This window comes from Melanotaenia boesemani, chromosome 18, assembly GCF_017639745.1.
Source record: "Melanotaenia boesemani isolate fMelBoe1 chromosome 18, fMelBoe1.pri, whole genome shotgun sequence".
NCBI classification, from domain to species: Eukaryota; Metazoa; Chordata; class Actinopteri; order Atheriniformes; family Melanotaeniidae; genus Melanotaenia; species Melanotaenia boesemani.
Genome location: NC_055699.1, coordinates 12,205,712 through 12,225,661, shown reverse-complemented (window position 1 = coordinate 12,225,661; position 19,950 = coordinate 12,205,712). Strand labels below are relative to the sequence as shown.

The following is a 19,950-nucleotide window of genomic DNA, read 5'->3' as shown; positions in this document are numbered from 1 at the left end:
TATCTTGAACTGTGATATTTTTGTGAGCTATTTGATGTCTTAAGTAAGTATCATAGAGGTAGACTAGCTAGCTAACAGCCCCCTCTCTACCAATCGTGTATATTAACCCAACTTTAACTGAAATGCAAGCACTCATGCTGCCTAGCTTGTCCAGCCTTCCCTGACTACTGGCTGTTTGTTTGTGTGGAGGAATTTACACTCCACTGCATACAGGAAGACTGGCTCCCAGGGGTTGTGCTCGAGCTGAGCTCTCCATCACCGGCCAGCCTTCGTAGGTTTGTTTGGTATTGATGGTGGCAGGAGGGGTTGGAGGATAAGTTTACAGCACTGTTCAATTCTGAGCGATGGTGGGGTAATCTACGATTACATCGATGCTGGAGAGCAGAGCAACGCCAAACACACTTTATATCAGAGGTTGCCAATTCATAGATGGCACCCACATTTAGAAAGGAGGCTTCATATACTGTTTATTCACTCAGGATGATTTGTATGACCCCTTCTGTGTATCAGTTGTAGGAAATTACAAGGAAATTGCTGTCTTATAGGATTATTGGAGAAAGCAAGAGTTTGTCTTTAATCAGAGTCTCATATTATATATTTTTATAGAATTTGATTATTTTTGTCCTTGTGTCATATAGCCTGAAGTGATAATTATCCTGAATGAAAACAGCTGAATAAAAAATGGACATGTCCATGGGGAAAGCTTTACTTTTTAATTAAAACAAGGGAGTTATTTTTTCTTTTTCTTTTTTTTTAATATAGGCCTGTTTTTAAACTCCAGAGCACCTCTGACTCAATGAAAACTCTGAACATTGAGCGCTTTGTTAAAATTTGGCCATAACCAATATGAGTTCAGGAGAGGTTAGGAAAAGCTTACTGGAGGGTGGGCTCTCTGTTCTCACGTTTATACATACAAAAGTCCTTTTCCATAAGAGTGTGTTCTCAGCACCCCTCAGTGTCACATATACACCAGAAAAAATAAAGCCTTATTTGAGTGTGTGACCTCACATGATGCAGGAACAATGGGTGTACCTCTCCTGGCCTGGGGTTTACAAGCTTTTATCCATCAGATGTTATGAACACAGGGATCAACCCACTCTTGCAGGGTTTAAAGGGGGACTTTATCAGATTGTCAACTTATGTTTTGTAGGTAATGGATAGATTTTGAATTATTGCTAAAATTCTGTAAATGATATAAAATCTCAAAACCTGGAAGCTAGTTTTGATTTAAAATGGCAATAAGAAGGATATAGTAAGCTAAACGGTAACGTATAACAGAACTACAGTGCTGTCACTGTGGTGAATTTGTTTTAATTACTGTCAGCAACATTTTCAAACTTTGTTAATAGTAGAACATCCAGAAAGCAGAAGTGATATTTTGGTGCAGCATAAAAATTAACCTGTGCTGTTATCAGACACGAACTTCCTCCCGAAGCTCCCTGGGGCTGTGCTTTGTTTAGCAGCGTCACCCTTCCATCAGGCCTGCTTCATTAGGCAGGATTTGGGAAAGCTGATTCATAATTGATGAACACAAAGTAACTAAAGTCTAAACAGAACTCTGGAGGATTTTGAGGTCACAAACAATATTTAATTTTCATCTTGCAGTTGTAAGCAGTGTAAATTATATACAGCACACTGAAATAAGTTTTCTTCAAGCAAAAGTTGTGCTTTAACAGCACATATCACCTTCTGATTAATCACAAATCCAAAGACTAACCCTGCTTATTTTTTTATAAAAAGGTACAAAAGTAATCTAACAGATCAACCAGCGACTTTGTATGGATTTTTAAGCACACTGACTGTAAAATAAAGAGGAAAAGCAGTTATTGGATGTAACTTCAGCTCTCTGAGTGAATTACCAGTCCTGTTTTGAGAAAAGCTCGTGTGAGAAGACTCGCACAGCATAAAATGACCCATACCATTGATGTAGTTTCAGTAGCAACATCTGTAAAATCCCATGTGGTTTGCGAAACAGTTCCTTAAATTGACCTGAACGACATACTGGACTATTAGGAAAACCCACTTCAAAGAGCATTTAAACCCCTAGGCCTGTATTTCCTTGCACCTGTACAGAGAGCTTAAAGACTCCCATGTCTTTTATACCAAATACTATTGATTTGCTTAATGGCCATTAGCACTCTGGCTGCCATCCAGGCTCTACACTAACAAATTGCATGCTTGCATATTTAAACTTGATGTTTTCTTTCCTGCTTTAACTAAATGTGGTTCCCATGTACCCTGTCATTTTTAAAATCCTTCCCTAGTGGAGTAAATACAATAACCATGATCCTTGTATTGATTTGTTGCCACTTTAAACTACCTTCCATCCCTTACATTTGGTTATGAGCTCTAAGTAATGGCCAATGATGAAAGAGTGACATCACAAATGTAAGTAAATGGATGAGTTTCCTCTGTGTGATGACATGACTCAACTGTATTGGAGGTAGAGTCAACGCTCTTTTGTCTCCAAAGAAGACGATTGATGTGGTTTGGACAGATGATGAGGGTGCATTCTGGGCTGCTTTCAGTTGAGCTTTCTTAGCTTTATCCTTGTAAAAGGGAACCCTGGTAATGTGCTTAGAGCTAACAATGAATCTCGCCTGAATGAGAAAAGAGACCATCTTGCATTCTTTTTTTCCAAAGAAAAATCTAGATAAATAAATGGCTAACTGCAGTGATTATGTGTTGTTTTCCTATTACAGGGAGTGGGGCCACAGCAGTGGTTCAAGCAGCTTACTGTATACCACGAAAGGAGAAGGTGGCCATCAAGCGGATCAACCTAGAGAAGTGCCAGACCAGTATGGATGAACTCCTGGTAAGCTAAACAACACTGTGAAGCAATTGTTCGTTAAATAGAAAATTTAATGTGAACAATCCAGGTGTGATCAAATGAAGCGACTCCTTTACAGCACAAGATTTTATTTAAAGTTTCTCCTTTCTGCACATGTGGACGGAGTTATATTTACCTCTGCTTTTCATTAGTGATTTTCTCAGAGCCCTCTTCCAATCATTCCTGTCGCTTCAAACACTGTTCTAGTTGTTCTCAGAAGGAGGGCTCCACTTTCTGCCAGGAAACTATTAGAACACTGTGGGACATCTTCCTGAACACTGTACTGTCTTAATACCCTCAATGCAACTTTTTGCAGCTAGGCGTATCATTTGCAGTATGATGTGATTTACGATTTAGCTTTATATGTGTTTATAGGGGTTTATATGTCATAGAAACTCCTCTGCACACAGAATCAAGTGCTTGTTTGTGGCTCTTGTATTTGCTTTGTCACTGAAAAGAAGCTATTTGTATTTGTGTGTAACTTTACAGCAAGAACAGTGTTTACTCAGCAGTTCCCTCATTCTGAAGCAGCTCTTTTAGATATCAGGTAATAAGTCACACACTTTTTTAAATAGAGCACACACCATCTCAAGTTTTTGTTTGTTAGACTAGAAGCATGACTGATGTGTTTTTTCCAGTCCTTCCAAGAACCCATCTTGAAGTCTGCAGAAGTAACCTGTGGAAAATAAATACTGTGTAAGCCTATATGCATCCATCGAAGATCACGGCCAGAGTTCGCTGGCAGGTTGCTCACTACTCACTGGCAATACTTAAGTGAGAATGAATCAGGGGAATGTTGCTCCCAGATTCTCGGAGTAGGCGGTCACATGGAATACAGCGCGATCGGATTTCCTGCCTGTGGTTCCCCCCTACATTTCCACAGCCTGCTGGGTCCCCGCTTAAATGGCAAGGAAGCATTAAATTGAACCCAGATTGCCTCTCTTAAAAAAAGCAGCTTTAAAGGAGGATAGAACAAGTTTTAAAGAAGGCCGCAGGCTTTTACCCTTATCTGTGAAATCCTTTGATAGCAGGAAAGATGTAATTTGACATATTTCAGGCTTTTAATATCATAGCTTCTTCGGCCATGATAGCTAAATGGACCTTTTTGAGTCCTTTTGAGTGACTTTGCCTGTTCCTGATATCGGCATTTTAATACAGTGTGAATAGATTTTCTTAAGCTCCATAAGGTGTTGGAAAACCTTTAAGTGACTTGAGAAAAAATGTGCATCTCTGGCAAGAAGTGTGAATGTCTGAACTTGAACTAGTTGGCAATAAGATCACACATCAATACACACTGTTACAATTTGCAGATCTGCATCCTCTTTATTATAAGGTTTTAGTGTGTATGTGTGCAAGCTGCAGTGAGATTGAGTCATAGTGAACTTGTGTGTGTGTGTGAGGCTCTGAGTAACCAATAGTGACGCAACATTGCTTCTATAGAGGCCTCTCTGTGTGTGCCATCCCTGCGGTTCTGTGGCACCAGTTTGTGACCCAGCACTCTATTCACTTTGTTACAATAGCACATTTATTTATTTTTTTGCTCAGTTTCAAAGTCCTCAGACATTCAGATAGTAAATGGATCAGACTCAATACAGAAAAATCAGTTGCTGTGGAGTGGGCTACTTCCTGGGAAACCTTCACTCATTTTTAAAGTTGAACTAGCTCAAAGGAGCTAGTATTTCCCAGCCGTTCAGTTCAGCATGCTATCGCCGTACATTTTTGTAAGATTTCAAAAATTATTTCTTTTTAATAAAAGATTTAAGATGTCTCTTGATATTTTATAGAGCTTGTGTTTCCTTGTTTGATTCCTTTATCTCTGATTGTTAGTTCCTTTTTTGCCTACCAGTAATCTGTTGTAATTTTTACGCAGTGAAGTGAGCTCATCTTGTTAAAGAATTTGACTATCCAGATGTAACAAAGTAACAGTGAACAAGGAAAGTTATAGAAATGAATTGCATCCCTAATCACCCATTAGGGCTGGGCGATTAATTGATAAAATCGATAAATCGAATTTTCAATTTCTGGCAATTGATTTTTATGAAAATCTGGATTTTTTTTTCCATAGTTAGCAGCAAACTTAGCCTTCCCTCAACACCAGAACAGTGTTTGTCTGACAGATTTTCAGTGAAGCGACCCTTCACTCATGCCTGGGATTTAGCTGTGCGTATCACTACAGTGAGAAATGCTGCTCTCTATAAAGATGCAGAAGTCAACTTAACCCACAAACTCTCATTAAGAGACAAAGGGAACAGGGGAATTATTGCTGCCGTAGATCCTGTATGATAAGGATCCAGATGGAAAGTGATCATGGATGCAGTTGTGTTGCATATTTCTATGTAGGATATAAAGTCATTTATATGGTGGAAAAGTTATGACATTATATGCTTTATTTTTGCTGGCATTCATTTATATAAATAAATGTTTTTAAAAAGTTTATGTTTTGTAAAAGAAAATAAAAAAAAATTGAATAAAATCGGAAATCGGATTTGGTTATAAAAAATTCAGAGATTTTATTTTTAGGCCATATCGCCCAGCCCTATCACAAATAGAGTTCTACTTTGTGCAAAAGTAGTGGGAAGAAAGAAATGTATGATAATAATGAAATGCTACTTATAAACGTAACACAGATGGTCATTATCTTGTTCCTTTTTACACTAATGGCCTGCACTGGTTACCAAGTTACATGACTAATTAAATGATCAGGAAATGACAAAACCATTTGTGGTGCAGAAGTCAGAAGGTAGCTGTGTCTGGTGGAAGTACGCTGAATTAAATAACATTGCTCTAAGTGCCTGTGTGTTAGCATGAAGTCACTGCAACATCCACCCATCACTCAAAGGTGTTCTGTAACTATATCTACAAAATATTTTCAGAAAAATGTCAAAAGTTTCACACAGAAGTAGTATGAATGGCTTTGAATTATGGGAAAAATTTCCGGATCTTTGCTGGAGCCTGCGTTTACAGTGACTTAATCCTTTAAACAAAGAACCTATCTCGTTCTCACAATGACTGCTGAAAAAGATAGGAACACCTGCCAACTGCCAGTGCACAATATCCTCCCTGTTATCCCATTGTTTTTCTTTTCTGTGTCTGCCACCCCCACAGAGCTGTGGGGAGAATAAAGATTTCCTAACATGCTGGATTAAATCCTTAATGATCATACAATTGATATGCAGGTTATAACTGGTCTGAATTTGAATGTAGAGGTGTGTATTGTAAATTTCTCAGTTTAACAGGTTTTGTTCTTTTTTTTTTTTTTTGTTCTGGCTCATCTTGGAAATGTTCCACACTTTTCTCTACCTGTCACAGTCAAATAACTTTGTTTCAGACAGTCTGGATACACCCATATTATGACTCATTTCATGCTCGTAAACTCTTTTTTTTTCTTCTTCTTCTCAGTGTTCTCAGCATCATGAAGTCATTAAATGATGGGCCCTTGCATTTCTTGATGAAGGCACTGACTGAGAACTACTGGCTCAATAGTGATGACTTTGCAAGAGTTATTCTGCAGCTAATGCACGCTGTGTAGGCTAAGCAGTTATGCTGATGGGATATTTAACTTTGATTTCATACTATTTAACTTAAGACATCTATTGATTGATGCCTTTAACAAATACTTTTATCTTGAGAGTTCAGACCTTTGTGCACTTTTGATGGTTTCAGAGAGTTTTATTATAAAGTTCTTTGTTTTGTTATTAAACTCTTTGGGGAAAATACATATGTTTTAACCCATAATCAGACAAGAATGTTGATGTGGATTGAACATCAGTGTCTCCAACAGTTAGATACTGTAAAAGGGAAGATCTGCTCACCTGCCTCCATCAGTGGAGAACAGCATCGAACCTGACATATGTTCCATATCTTTGCCCACAAGCTGCTGCAGCCAGTTTTACAGCAAGATGTTGGTAGATGTGTTTCTTTAAAGAAAAATTGAGCTGTGCCCATTTTTGGTGCCATAAATGCAGCATCCTCATTTGAAATAGTGAAAATAGTTGTTTACATCTGTGGGTGGTTTTTTTATCGATGCAGAGTTGAGCTGAGTCTGGCTGAATACACTTTCACACTGCTTTCAAGCAAGATGCTTTTTTTTTTTTTTTTTTTTTTTTTATTGTAAGGACTACAAACTATATCCAACGTCCTCTCATACAAATACTGAGGTTTGTGGTCACAGGTTCAGTCATTTGTCAAGTATTTAAGTACAAAAGCAAAAGCCAAACCTCTGTGAATCACTTGGACTGACACCATAAGTCAGATTTCTTTCTCATAGGAAACCTATCCTTGGATGACTTCGGATATGGTGGTGAAGTGATGGATTAGACATCTGTGCCAGCACTGCCTCAGCTTTCCAAACACGCACACACACACACACACACTAAGAAAGTAAACCTTAAAGCTGTGTAAAGGGCTGAGCACTGGCTGTGTTTTTTGCTTTTGCATAGCTGTGCATTACATTGACCTAGCCTTTTTTTTATTTTCTCACTACTGACGTCATTAAGATTTCAAGCTTTGCACTAAATGTCAAGAATAGCTGCGGCATCACAGACATAAGCATGAACTGTCTGCATCGATTTATTCCCTCTTAATACCTTGTGGAAGGAGTTAAATGAGAATATTTAGCTTGTCTGCTCTGTTGTTGATTTTCTTAATAAAATCAAAAGAAAGATTTAGTTTGTGTTTTATGGTTTATCTCACCACCAAAAAAATCTTTAAACAACTCTAAAATGGGTGTTTCTTACTACTTCAGTGAAGGTCTGATACAGAATTATCTCTAATATGAAACTGTAATAAGTTTCTACCTAATAATCGTGTGACTATGTGACATCAGATTACACCAGCTTTATCAGATCAATAGTTGAAATACTGAATGTAGTTCTGATTGTTTTTTTTTATGTCTCTTTCATTCTTTTTCCTCCAACAGAAAGAGATTCAAGCCATGAGCCAGTGCCACCACCCCAATATTGTGTCTTACTACACTTCCTTTGTTGTAAAAGATGAGCTGTGGTTGGTTATGAAGCTACTCAGTGGTGGTAAGTGCATAGATCTTAAAGCTTTTCCTTCACAGACATACAAATACATGGCTCTCTTTTATGATTACCTCACAACAGAACCAAGAGGGATGGTTTGGTTCATCCTTTTGCTTTTATTATGGGGGTCCAGATTTCTTTGGCATGGGCCTTCATGATTAAAATGGGCCAGCAGGAAGACCAGGGTGACTTAGTGCCTGTGATTTCAACTATTATTACAGGGAATGTGACAACACTCCCTGATTCTCATTGTTTCCCCCTGTGAGCTGCAGCTCTCCCCGGGTTTTAACTCAGTGCAGAGCTGGAGTTAATGACATGGCTGAGGTAATAACAGCCCACATGGCAACCATGTAGCAGTGCTGCAATTAACAAGTGAGAGGAACATGAAGAGGAAACCACCATGGTGAAACCATCAAAATGTAACAGACCTGCCTCTGAATCTGATTGTATATTTTTGTTGGTTTTAATTTAAAATAGACCATACTAATTAAATTATGAAATTATACTATCTGTTGGCGTAATTGTGGTTTTTCCAAAACCTGTAAAGAGAAAGGGCTTTTACAGCTGACCCGTTAAAGCTACTAGACAGAAACAGTATGAAACATGCCCAGAAGAAGCAGTGGGTTTAATGATGCCAAAAAATGCAAATCATTTCATCTATCTTGCTTTCCATCTCTCTCACACAATTACAAAAGCATAAGTGTACACAGAAATATTGACACACAAATCTTTGCTATTTGTTTCTGTCCTCCCATGTGAAAACACTGTCCCACTGTAACGGATCATACCCAGGTGGCCTGTCTGGCTCCCTCAGATGGCGAGTCCCATTGCAGCCACCGTAGAGCTGGATTCAGGGGGCTGTGCCTGCCAAGCGACGCTTGAAAAGGCTGCCAGCCTCACAGCAGGGGCAGATAAAACTTAAGATGGCCTCTCTTGTTCCCCTTATCCTAGTTAAACAGAGGCTGTTGATGTGGAGTTTTATTGTGTGGAGTAATTAAATGATAGCAGTGGCAACGTCTGCCATGGAGACAGACCTCATTGAGGTCAAGTTTATAGACCATCACTCCACAGGGCAGAGCATACCAGACTCGATGAAGGCCAACTCTTGTCTTATCCTCTGGCTTGATAGAGCGTAAGAAACCCTCCAGCCTCTAGCCCCATCCTGCCTTCTTTCTTCTGCTTTTGAAAAATTGCTAATAGCTTGACAATTAATCAAACAAATCACTGGCATGTTCTCATACTGGCAGTGGATTTTCTTTTCTTTTTTTTTTTTTTTTTTGTTAAGACGGTGGAGTACATTCCTGCAAGTCTCGTTTTTATAAAGAAGACTGTCAGACTACACGCTGTGGTGCTAAAACACACTTGTTAAGCAGTATTTTTAGACTATAGCCTAGGTTCTGCAGAAGCAGTATTTTAAAAGCTGCATGTCAGGATCATCTTTTCTTACTTGGATATAAGATTAAATATGCTAATGGAATGTCTCTGCCTCATATTATGAATTTTGTGTCATATATTCTTCACCCAAATGAAAAGAGCTCTAATCTTGTCACAAACCATCTTTCTGATGAACCCTTTCAAGGTCAAACCAGTATAGCTGCGATTGTAAGTAAATACGTTGCAGGCTTAGAGCTTTTCAAGAATTTCTTGTTCTTAATGTGACATGTGAACAAGTGTTTCATTAGAGTGCTGCAGAATCCCTCTGTGACTGAGTTCACATCGGAGAGACATCCACAAAAACCCACAGGGACAGAATATGAGTCATGCCGTCGCAAGCAGAGGAATGCATTCTCAAAAGATGAATGTGCGGCTTTTCCCAGCCTACAATCACCGCTGCACACCTCATCAGAATGTGAAGATTTCAGCAAAGTGCTGGTTGTTACTGTTTGAGTTTAAATTATGAAACGCTTTGGATTCATGTCACGTGTGGTCCTTGAGCCCACCAAAAAGCAGGAGTTATAATCTTGAATCAAGGCCTGTAGAATGATATCATTCACTTTTTCTATAGGCAAATTTATACTTGTTAACTTTTTGTATCACATTTGGTTTTAGGTATGCAAAAAAAGATGTGATTTATAAATAGTTTTGATAAAGTTTTTCTTCAGCCTGAGCCAACAATGCTGGGTTTTTTTTCTTTTTAACTTAATGCGGGAGATCGACAGGCGTATCGGTGCGCCGTCTGCAGTGATTCGGACTCTGCATCGGTCTGTTGTAGTGAAGGAGCAGCTGAGCCAAAAGGCTAAGCTCTCGATGTACCAGTCGATCTACATTCCTACCCTCACCTATGGTTACGAGGTGTGGATAGTGACTGAAAGAGCGGCCGAAATGAGCTTTCTCTGCAGGGTTGCCGGGCTCTCCCTTAGAGATAGGGTGAGAAGCTCGGTGATCCGGGAGGAGCTCAGAATAGAGCCGCTGCTCTTCTGCATTGAGAGGAGCCAGATGAGGTGGCTTGAGCATCTGGTCAGGATGCCTCCTGGACACCTCCACGGTGAGGTGTTCTGGGCACGTCCCACCGGGAGGAGGCCCCAGGGAAGACCCTAGGACACGCTGGAACAACTATGTCTCTCGGCTGGCCTGGGATCCGCCCTGGACGAGCTGGTGAATGTGCCCGGGGAGAGGAAAATCTGGGTTTCCCTGCTTAGATAGCTGCCCCCGCAACCCTACTCTGGATAAGCGGCAGAAAATGGATGGATGGATCTTTTTTTTTTTTTTTTTTTTTTACATTGACTTTTTTTCTTTTAGCTTTTTCTATAAAATCCAGAGAAAAGAAGAGATGTGCCTAATCTAGCATGTAACTAAAATGACAGTTTGGCACTTTCTTGGAGTATTTGCATGCTCTACAGTGCACTTGCCTGTTAAGATATAATTTGCTTCCTGTGATTTGTATAAACTCTTCCTCCGGGGCTTTAAACAGGCACCATTCAAATAAAGCCAACAGGTACCTTTCCTTTCCCATGGAAAATAAACCTTTGGATGGCTAAACAGTTATTCAGTGTTAACTTGCTGAAATAACCTAATGAGGCATGAGAAGTTTAATCAGCTAGATTTGAAAGGGGTTGACAAGGCTGGCATTTAGGAAGCTTTGAAAGGCTGCATCATGCTGTGTGTGTTTCAGGACACCTTTTTCTGTTTCTAACTTGAAGGAGATGACACTATATGATCTCTGAAAGCATTTAATGTGTGTTATAGAACTTTTTATATCTTTGTTTAAAATTGAAAAATTATTTCTAAGATTTAGTTGGAGTTAAAATGAAAAATAAACTAGATGAAAAATGTTCATTTGTAGAGATATTTGCATACTAGGGCAGACGGCCATTGTTGCCTGTTTTCAGTCTTTATGCAAAGCTTAATTAGCTAATTTTGGATACTAGGTTAATACTGAGCATAAAGACACAAATATTTTAGTGTGAGTGAATCAGCAGAACTCAGCAGTTTCTAAGGTAGTGCACATGGAAAGTTTAGTTACTTTGACATGTAATTACTAATTAATTTGTGAGCTCATTAGGACCACATTCTGTCTAATCTGGACTTCATTTACCCTGCTATCCCTCACAGCCCTTCTCACTGCCATCCTTTTACTTTTTCTTGACTTCCTCTCTTCCGTCCAGCCATTTCAGATGTGAAAATAGAAATCAGGCAGGGTATGAAAGCACGGAGAGAGGAAGGGAACTGTGTGTGAAGACAGAACAGAGGAAAACAGAAATCAAGCACACTACCTTTTCTTGGTGAGCTTCAAAGAAAGCTGTCCTCTTCCTCCACTCTTCCTTTACTTTGTGTCAAATGCTCACATATATACCTGCTATTTTGTGCAATATAACACACCCAGGATGCTTTTCCCACATCTCCTTGTCTCTATGAATGGCTTTGTGTTTTTTCCTAAATGCTGAGTCACATTAACCTGTGAGCACCATCAGTGCACAAAGAACCCGTTCAACTCTGCTTCTCTGTTTCACTGCAAGTATTACTCCACAATAACACTCTAGACACAGGTGGCCCATCATGGTTGGCTCTCCGGGTAATGCAGTAAGGGCTGGATTTTGTGCTGCAGGCAAGGGTATCCTGAAAAGACTGAACAAATGAAAATCTCCACACTCTGAACCAGACATAAAATTTAACATAGAATCCTAAAGTCATGTCATGCAGCATTTCTAGATCATTTCCAGTTGTTGTTTGTGCTACAGCTGAAATTGTGTGTGCAGGAGAGTAAGGGACAGATGGATGCTAGATGTGGCAATGGGATATTTGTGTTTGTGTCTCACTGAAACACAATATAGCTTGTCAGGCAAGTGTTATTGTTTTTGCTCAACTGCTTTGTTGCTAGTTCATCAGTGTTGCACAATTTTCTGTTGTACCGAATGCAGATACTGAACCTTTTTTTTTTTTTTTTTTTTTTTTTTTTTTTCTCATAGACTTGTTCTTTATTCTGTTAAAAGTCGCACAAAGGAAATGGTATATGAGCAGCAGTCTGACTTTTCAGCAAGAGTGCTCCTTTATGCAGCAGGAGCCATGTTGGGGGAGACCTGGTGACCTGTCTCTTTAGTCCAAAACAGGCCAGGTCAGTTCACAGAGTCATGTTGGCTCCCCATTCAGTGAGGACAAAGACAACATTTAGACAATAACCACAAATATAAACCTACTGCTGTTCTCTGACTATTATTAATGGCTTTAACTTAGTCAGTTAAAGCTGTTTTTAAAGGAGGTGACAGCTGGATAATTTTCTTTTATCCCTGATGGAAAAATGGCAAAAATGTCAGAGAACAAGCAAGTATAAACTTGTAAAAAGCCTTTTTTTTTTACCAAATGTTTTGGTTTGTCTGTTTACCAGGCTCAGTGCTGGATGTGATCAAGCATATCATCTCACGAGGAGAGCACAAGACGGGCGTCCTGGACGAGGCCAGCATAGCCACTGTGTTGAAGGATGTGCTTGAGGGCTTGGAGTACCTACACAAGAATGGACAGATCCACAGGTATGTTGCCCTTCATACTGGTACCATAATAAAACTGACACAGGGCTTTTCATTACAACCAATTACACATGCTTTATCTGGCTTTACCTTGAGGGTCTATGAAGGAGAAATGCATAATTCTGCCCCTGACTTCCTCCGGTTTGGTTGCGGTTTAAGTCTCCGAGCCAGACTACATGGGAAATTGAGTTTTCCTTGTGGACAGTTTGGGTTTGTGTTTACCACAAAGCACAAACATTTTGACATGTGTTCATGTCATTCAGACTGTTAATATGAAAAAGATGGTGTATATTAAATTGTTTTTGGAATAAATTAGCATTTTAATGAGGAATCAAACATCAGACCAGTATAACTGTATGCTTGTAATATACAGATTCAAGCTTCTTACTAATATTCAAACCTAATGAGACATCTTTATGTAAAGATGATGCTGCTCCCTTTGGGTTCATTAATTAACTCAAGGCCAAAACACACCACCATTGAACTGGATCTGCCAAAGTAGTCTCCTATTATTGTATATATGAGGCAGCAGTTAGACTCTAACTAACGGTCCACCCAGCACCTCTTCATACAGCTGTCCTACGTTCAGTCCCGTGCCCCAGAAAAAAACACACATTGTCTCACATTACCTCCTTGTTTGGACATCCTGGTTCCCATGGCGGCTTTCTTTCCTCACCTCTCGCTGTCCCTGCTGTGTGTAAAACAATACTTGATGAGGGATTAGTTGATGGTGGAAAAATGTAAAAGCTCATAATCCTCATTTCAAAGATGACGGCAAAGGCAGATATTGGTTGCCAACTATTCCATTAAGCAAGTTTAAAAAGTGGGCATTTGCATATTGTTGAAAATCTTGTGTTAAAGATGTATTAACCCTTTAAACTCCAAACCATTTTTGCTACTTTTGATACCCCGTTTTTTATTTATTTATTAAAAAAAAAAAAAAAAAATGCATGTAGAACCTCAACCATTTTAAGCACAGTCAACATACAGACATAATTTTTTTCACGACTGACCTCAGTTGTCAGATTATGAAGCTAAAATTATGTAAATGAATGTAAAACAGCACCATAAAGACAAATAAATATAAAAAACAAAACTGAATTTATTACCCAGTACTTTGCACTTATTGTGCATTTATTTGACAGTTGACAGTCTGGGTGTAATCAGATTATTGTAATAATTTCGTCTGACACATTTACATTAATTTCTGAAGTACCATAACAATACAAGGTTTCCCCAGATTCAAAGCCAGAAATGCTGTGATGAAAAAATAAATAAATAAAAAACCCACAGGACAGAAAAAAGTGAAACTCTTTCATTCAGTGGAGTCGCTTTAAATATTTTTAGCGTTCGGATTTCAGTTAACATGTTGACAACGTGTTAATAAAACCTAGAAAGAATTCTGGATTCATTTACTACCGTAATACGACTCCGAAATTTCTTTAATGATGGTAGATTTAGCCTTGTCCGTTAGCATTAGCTGCCAACATGAGTGCCGCGGTCTTAGTGGTAGTTGCTATTGTGAATGGTAATACGCTGCAAAAGACTTTATTTAAAGATGTAATCCACACTGGTGAATGAAAACATCTCGGCAAGAAAAGCTGATTTTGGACGGAGGAAACACAAAGGAAACCAGATGTGTGTGTATATGTTAAGAACTCACCGAACCTCTGTAAGTCACATGATAGTAGGCTCACATTACCGGAAATGAGGACATTTAAAAAAAATCGATCTCCAAGTTTTATGAATCAGTATTGGATTTATTTAATTTGAATCGATTAAAATAGATTTAATCAAGTTTTTCTTTTTCTTTTTTTTTTTTTTACCCAGCCCTAGAAATAACACAAAGATAAACAATAACCAAGCCTTTTCTCATCTGCTTATCATACTCTTAAGTCTTGGTTTTCAGGAGAAAATGTTGGCATTACAACAAACAAACAACAAACTATTTACATATTTACAATTTAACACTGTTTTGCTATGTACAGTTTTTTATGCTACTACTTACCCACTTTCTCACAAAACCAACTCCAACTCGGCTCGTTTGTGGTGCTACTATGCCTCAAAAACATCTACTTGGTAAATAAATGAATCAGATTATCAAGAGGAGCCTTATACCCATAAGCCTCCCCTTGGCAAATTTGTTCGGTGCACCACAGCAACTACACCAGGGCTCGGCAACCTTTACCACTCTAAGAACCATTTGGACCCGTTTCCCACAGTAAAGAAAACACTGGGAGCCACAAATCCCTTTTGACATTTAAAATTAAATAACACTACATATAAGGTTTTTTCCTTTGCCTTTATTTTATATATAAACAAAATGTGTTGTATTTGTTAAATCAATGAACGATTGCAAGAAAATATTACATTTCTGCATGCAGCAATAACATTTTAAATTATAAAAAAGACATTGGGTTGAAGGTTACTTTCAAGGAAAATACCCAATATCTATTTGAGTCCTTCTTGAAGAAACACTGAACTTAAATTATCCACCAAGGGCAAACCAAAAATGCCGTCCTTTCTCTGTGTGCCATCTGGCGCGTGCAGTCAGTAGTCTACCCAAAAAATAGAAGGACTGTTTCGCTGAGCAATGAAAAAAATATGAATATATGCAAAATAATTGGCAATTACAATATTTATCATACTTGGTTAATGTGATTTCTGCTCCTGAGCTCAGCATACAGCGTCTGCACATCAGGGCTGTATGCCACCACCTTCATCTTTACTCAGGACTGGAAGCTGTCATCTGTGAGCAATGTTTGCTTTTAATAAAGTTCACGTTGGAGAACACCTGCTACATATGTGAATCCAAAGATCGACAGAACTCCAATTGCATACATTTTCATGTTCACATGAATGTTGGGGAAAGCTTTCCAAGTTTCTAACACAAGCTTGTCCGGTTTGGGGAGGTTTTTGGTATCACACCATTTGTGATTCTGAGCGGGAATGGCTCTCTGATGGCCAACATCTTCAAAGTCTGCTGCCAAGCGTTTAAACCTGGACGCCCATATGTCTTTGGCTGCTATGTCGGCCAGTTCCATCTCAAAATTAGGTTGACTCACACCTGCCAATGGAGCTGCATTTAGGATGGATCAAGGCTTAGGGGAGTGACAGGGAAGGATAATGTAGTTTTTTCCCTCTCTGAACAGAAATGTTTACCAAACGACATTTGTGGTGATTGCAGATGTAAATACTATGAATTTATAATGTGAGCTTCTTTGAACTCTCTTAAACTGGGGAAGTGAGACAGTGTACCTTTCTGTAAATCTCTGACAAGCACGGTCAACTTGCGCTCGAATTCCAAAACCCTCCTCCAGCATGTGCAGGGCTGTGCATCCTTTCCCCTGAAGAGCTGTGTTCAGGTGCGCTGTCATGTCTAACATGAAGTGTAGCTTTTCCAGCCACTCTGTCTGTTCCAACTCAGGAAATGTGAGCCCTTTGCAGATGAGTAAAGTTTTCACTTCTTTCAGACACGCAGCAAAGCGTGAAAATACATTTTAACTGAATATACGTTAATTATTTTCAAAAGCCAGGGAGCCGCATCAGAGGGATGAAAGAGCCACACGTGGCTCCGGAGCCACGGGTTGCTGACCTCTGAACTACACTATCATTCTGCTTGCTATGATGCTGGACAGGACAGGTAAAAAAAACAACAAAAACAAAAAATAAAACGTCTTCTTGGCTTTATTCCAGCCCTAAAGGACCATTATTTTTCTTTTAAGACAGACATGATTGTCTTGTCACTGTTGATCTTTGACTGCTCCTGATTGGACTTTACTGTCGATTTAAACTGTCAGATTGGTGTAAAGTTCGACATAAAGTGGCTTCATCATTATTTCTTGGTCAGAATAGTTGTTTTACCAACACAGTAGTGATAGTGACATTGTTTTATTACAAAAATGGGATAAATAATGGTGTTGGGGATGTGGATTGTAGATTTGCCAGACATAGTCACAGAATAAACATTTACGTTGTGTGGCTGGATTGTAAATCTCCTGGACGGGATATAAATGCCTGGAAAACTTCCATAACTCCCCTAGAGGGTGAGCTACCGATCACAATTTACCCCGCAGAGTTGCACGCTGCCGTTTCCGAAAAAAATTGTTGGCAATATAATTGATGGTGTTCAGGGGTGTTGGCGATCTAGCAGAGATTTGGTTGTGTTTGCCTATGATGCTGTGCGCTGAACCCACAATGCGCTTTGTTTTGTAGTCCACTCTCTGTATTTGGTTCGCTTGAAACAAACCGAGACCTGCATTTGTGGGCGACGAGTCTGCTTCTTTGATTCAAATCAGAATTTATTTGCACATTCACAATTCCCCCAAATGAAGCAGACTTTCCAAGCCAACGGACCAGAATTTGAATCAAAAAAGCTGGTGTGAATGCACCCTTAAGGGTTAATGTTATCATACAACCAGCTTTAGTGTAAAAGTGGTATGCTGGGAGGAGGTCTGGAGGCTGTTGACCCTTGAAACTTCCTCTTGGCTCTGGAAGGTGTATATCATGTGGTATTTGTTATGTTATAGCTTCACTTATTAAGCTATTATTATACATTATGATGACTAATTACATCATTGTGTACTGTACCTTGGGAGTCATTATCTGAAACCATCTCTTCATACTTTATTTTCAGAGGTATGATCACAGTCAGAACATTGCCAGTGTTTACAAGCAATCCAGAAAGAAAAAAGAAAATACAACTGTACAGTATTATTTATTACAGTGACAGTATTAATAAATTTACTATCGTAACCTTGACACCTCTTTCTTTTTGTACACTCTTTAGATGGCACTTCGAGCAGGTTTGCAGGCGTAGGACCTCAGGATTTCCTTTAATAATGCATTTTCCTGATCTGCTGGATGTTTTTTGTTACATTTATCAAAATAATTGTGTAATTGCAAGTACCTGTAAAAGTTCAGTTTATATCCTGCATGTTTAACAAATTGTTCTAGTAATTTGAATAGTTCAGGGAGAGATTTTGAAGGATCAGTAAGATACACCAAAATGTCGTCTGCGTACAGAGCTACCTTGCGTTCATCGTTGTTTATGTTAACATTTGATGCTGCCTTTCTGCCTGATCCATTGGGCTAGCGGCTCTATGAAGAGTGTAAAAAGTAGTGGTGACATTCCCCAGCCTTGTCTTGTGCCACGCTCTAGTTTAATGATGTTTGACAAATGTCCATTTATTTTACCTTGGTCTGTTGGATTAATATACAGGGAGCTAATTGCATTAATAAAATTATGATGAAAACAAAATTTTTATAGTACCCTATATAGGAACTCCCACCTCACTGATTTGAATATTTGGATATGACTAAGTACTTGTAGTGAATGTCTTATATTGTCGTGTTTGTCTTTGTGAAACAAGGGTTAGGTTTTATTTAGGTGGGTGTGCATTGTTTGAATTCCTGTAGCTTCTCTTTGAAAGATTTGTGCGTGGTTATTCCCCATCGCTGTGCTTCTACATCCAGGTCTGACTTTCCTCCTGAGGTTCCGGCGGTCTGTCACTACATAAGAAGTTGCATCTCTCGTAGGCCTGTCACGATAACAAATTTAGCTGTACGATAAATTTTCTCAGAAATTATCGCGATAAACGATAATATTGCGCAGAGCGCTAATGTGTCATTTTGAGACCATTCTCAACTAATATAGTGACATATGCCGTAATAATGCAAGTATACATTTTCAAAGGTCAATAAACTAAATAAATAAAAGCGCCTTTTTCACTGTTGCATCTTCAAATAAACTCCAGACAAGTAGACAAGCATGCCGGTTTTAATGACGAACCAAACTTCAGCACTTTACATCGAACAAAAACCCGTGTTCTTCTTCTGCTCTTCAAAATCTACTGCTTGTGAAACAAAGTCATTCTGCCCTCTGTTGGCCTTATAAGTAACTACAACCCAGCAGTTAGCTGGGATACCACATTCACATACGCCGGGACACCGGCCCAAAAGTTATGCGGCTCACTGGGAATCCTCCCAAACCTCTCGATTAGCCGGCATTGCTCTTAATGTGTATTTTGTCATATACGGTAGTATATAGGCTGATTCTATTTGCGTAATGTGCCTGCGGATTACAGGGGTTATTACGGTAGACCAGGAAGTGGGGGCTTTGTACTGACGTCGTAAGCTAGAATGTGTGTGTTCTGCTTACATGTGGGAAGCAGCGAAACAAAAGAGGAGATGCTTGCATCTATTATTTACATATTTCAGCATGAGAATCGGAGGTTTAGCGCGAGAGCGTGAGAAGCCACTTAAATACGCAAGTCTCACGGCCATTGCGTGTTGGCAGCCGTGCAAAACAAATGCGGCTTACCGGCTCTTGCTGCAACATGCTGCAGTCAAGTGTGACACTAGAGAGATCACTCCGCAAGAAACCAGAGCGTTTAGTCGAAATACTCCATAGTGAAACCTATTGTCATACACAGTCTATGGTAAAGGGGGGACGAAAAAAAATTATCGCGGCCGGCAAACTTATCGTGCTCTTATTTTCTTATCGTTCAATTAATTGACTTATTGCTTATCGCGACAGGCCTAATCTCTCGTTGGTCTCTGTAGATCGGGGCCATAATGATAGTGACTGGGAATCCCCTTGTAGCCATGTCCTCTGTCGCCTCTGCTGCGTTCTGGTATGTCTGGATGCCATTGTTGTAGTGCACCCTCAGTTTGGCTGGATAGGGGCTAGGCCTGCAATGATTAGTCGACGTTGCTCAATGCACATGCGCAAAGAAAAAAAACCCAAAAACTACAGAGTGAGACATTGTCTTCTTTTCTTATCACTGCTGAGAATTGCACATGTGCAATAAAGTCTGCCAGGGGAAAAATATGGTGGCCGACCAGAGAATAAAACGGTGGCAGAGGACGTCAGAAGTCTGAAATAACTTCACGTTAAACTTTACAAATCTCATGTATTTAATTTATTTTGTTAAGCAGACCTTGTGTATCACGGAGGTACGTCTGCAATGCTCAAACATTTAAAGAGGAGGCATGTCGGACTTACATAACAACCTTATGCAAGATTTCAAAGCTGAAAGTGAAATAAGATCCATTTAATAATTATGAGATACATAATCCGATTGGTTGACTAGTTGTTTTAATAGTCGGTGACTAATTAACCATCAGAATAGTC

The 19,950-nt window shown here is 39.2% G+C and overlaps 1 protein-coding gene across 1 annotated transcript in view; it reads left to right on the top strand.

Annotated features, from left to right (window-relative positions):
* Positions 1-19,950, top strand: part of oxsr1b (oxidative stress responsive kinase 1b) — a 43,283-nt gene that overhangs the window by 6,960 nt on the left and 16,373 nt on the right. The window contains exons 2-4 of the mRNA XM_041968736.1: positions 2,703-2,815; positions 7,749-7,857; positions 12,677-12,818. Of these exons, the coding sequence (XP_041824670.1) occupies positions 2,703-2,815; positions 7,749-7,857; positions 12,677-12,818 (364 nt within the window). The remainder of the gene's footprint in view (positions 1-2,702; positions 2,816-7,748; positions 7,858-12,676; positions 12,819-19,950) is intronic.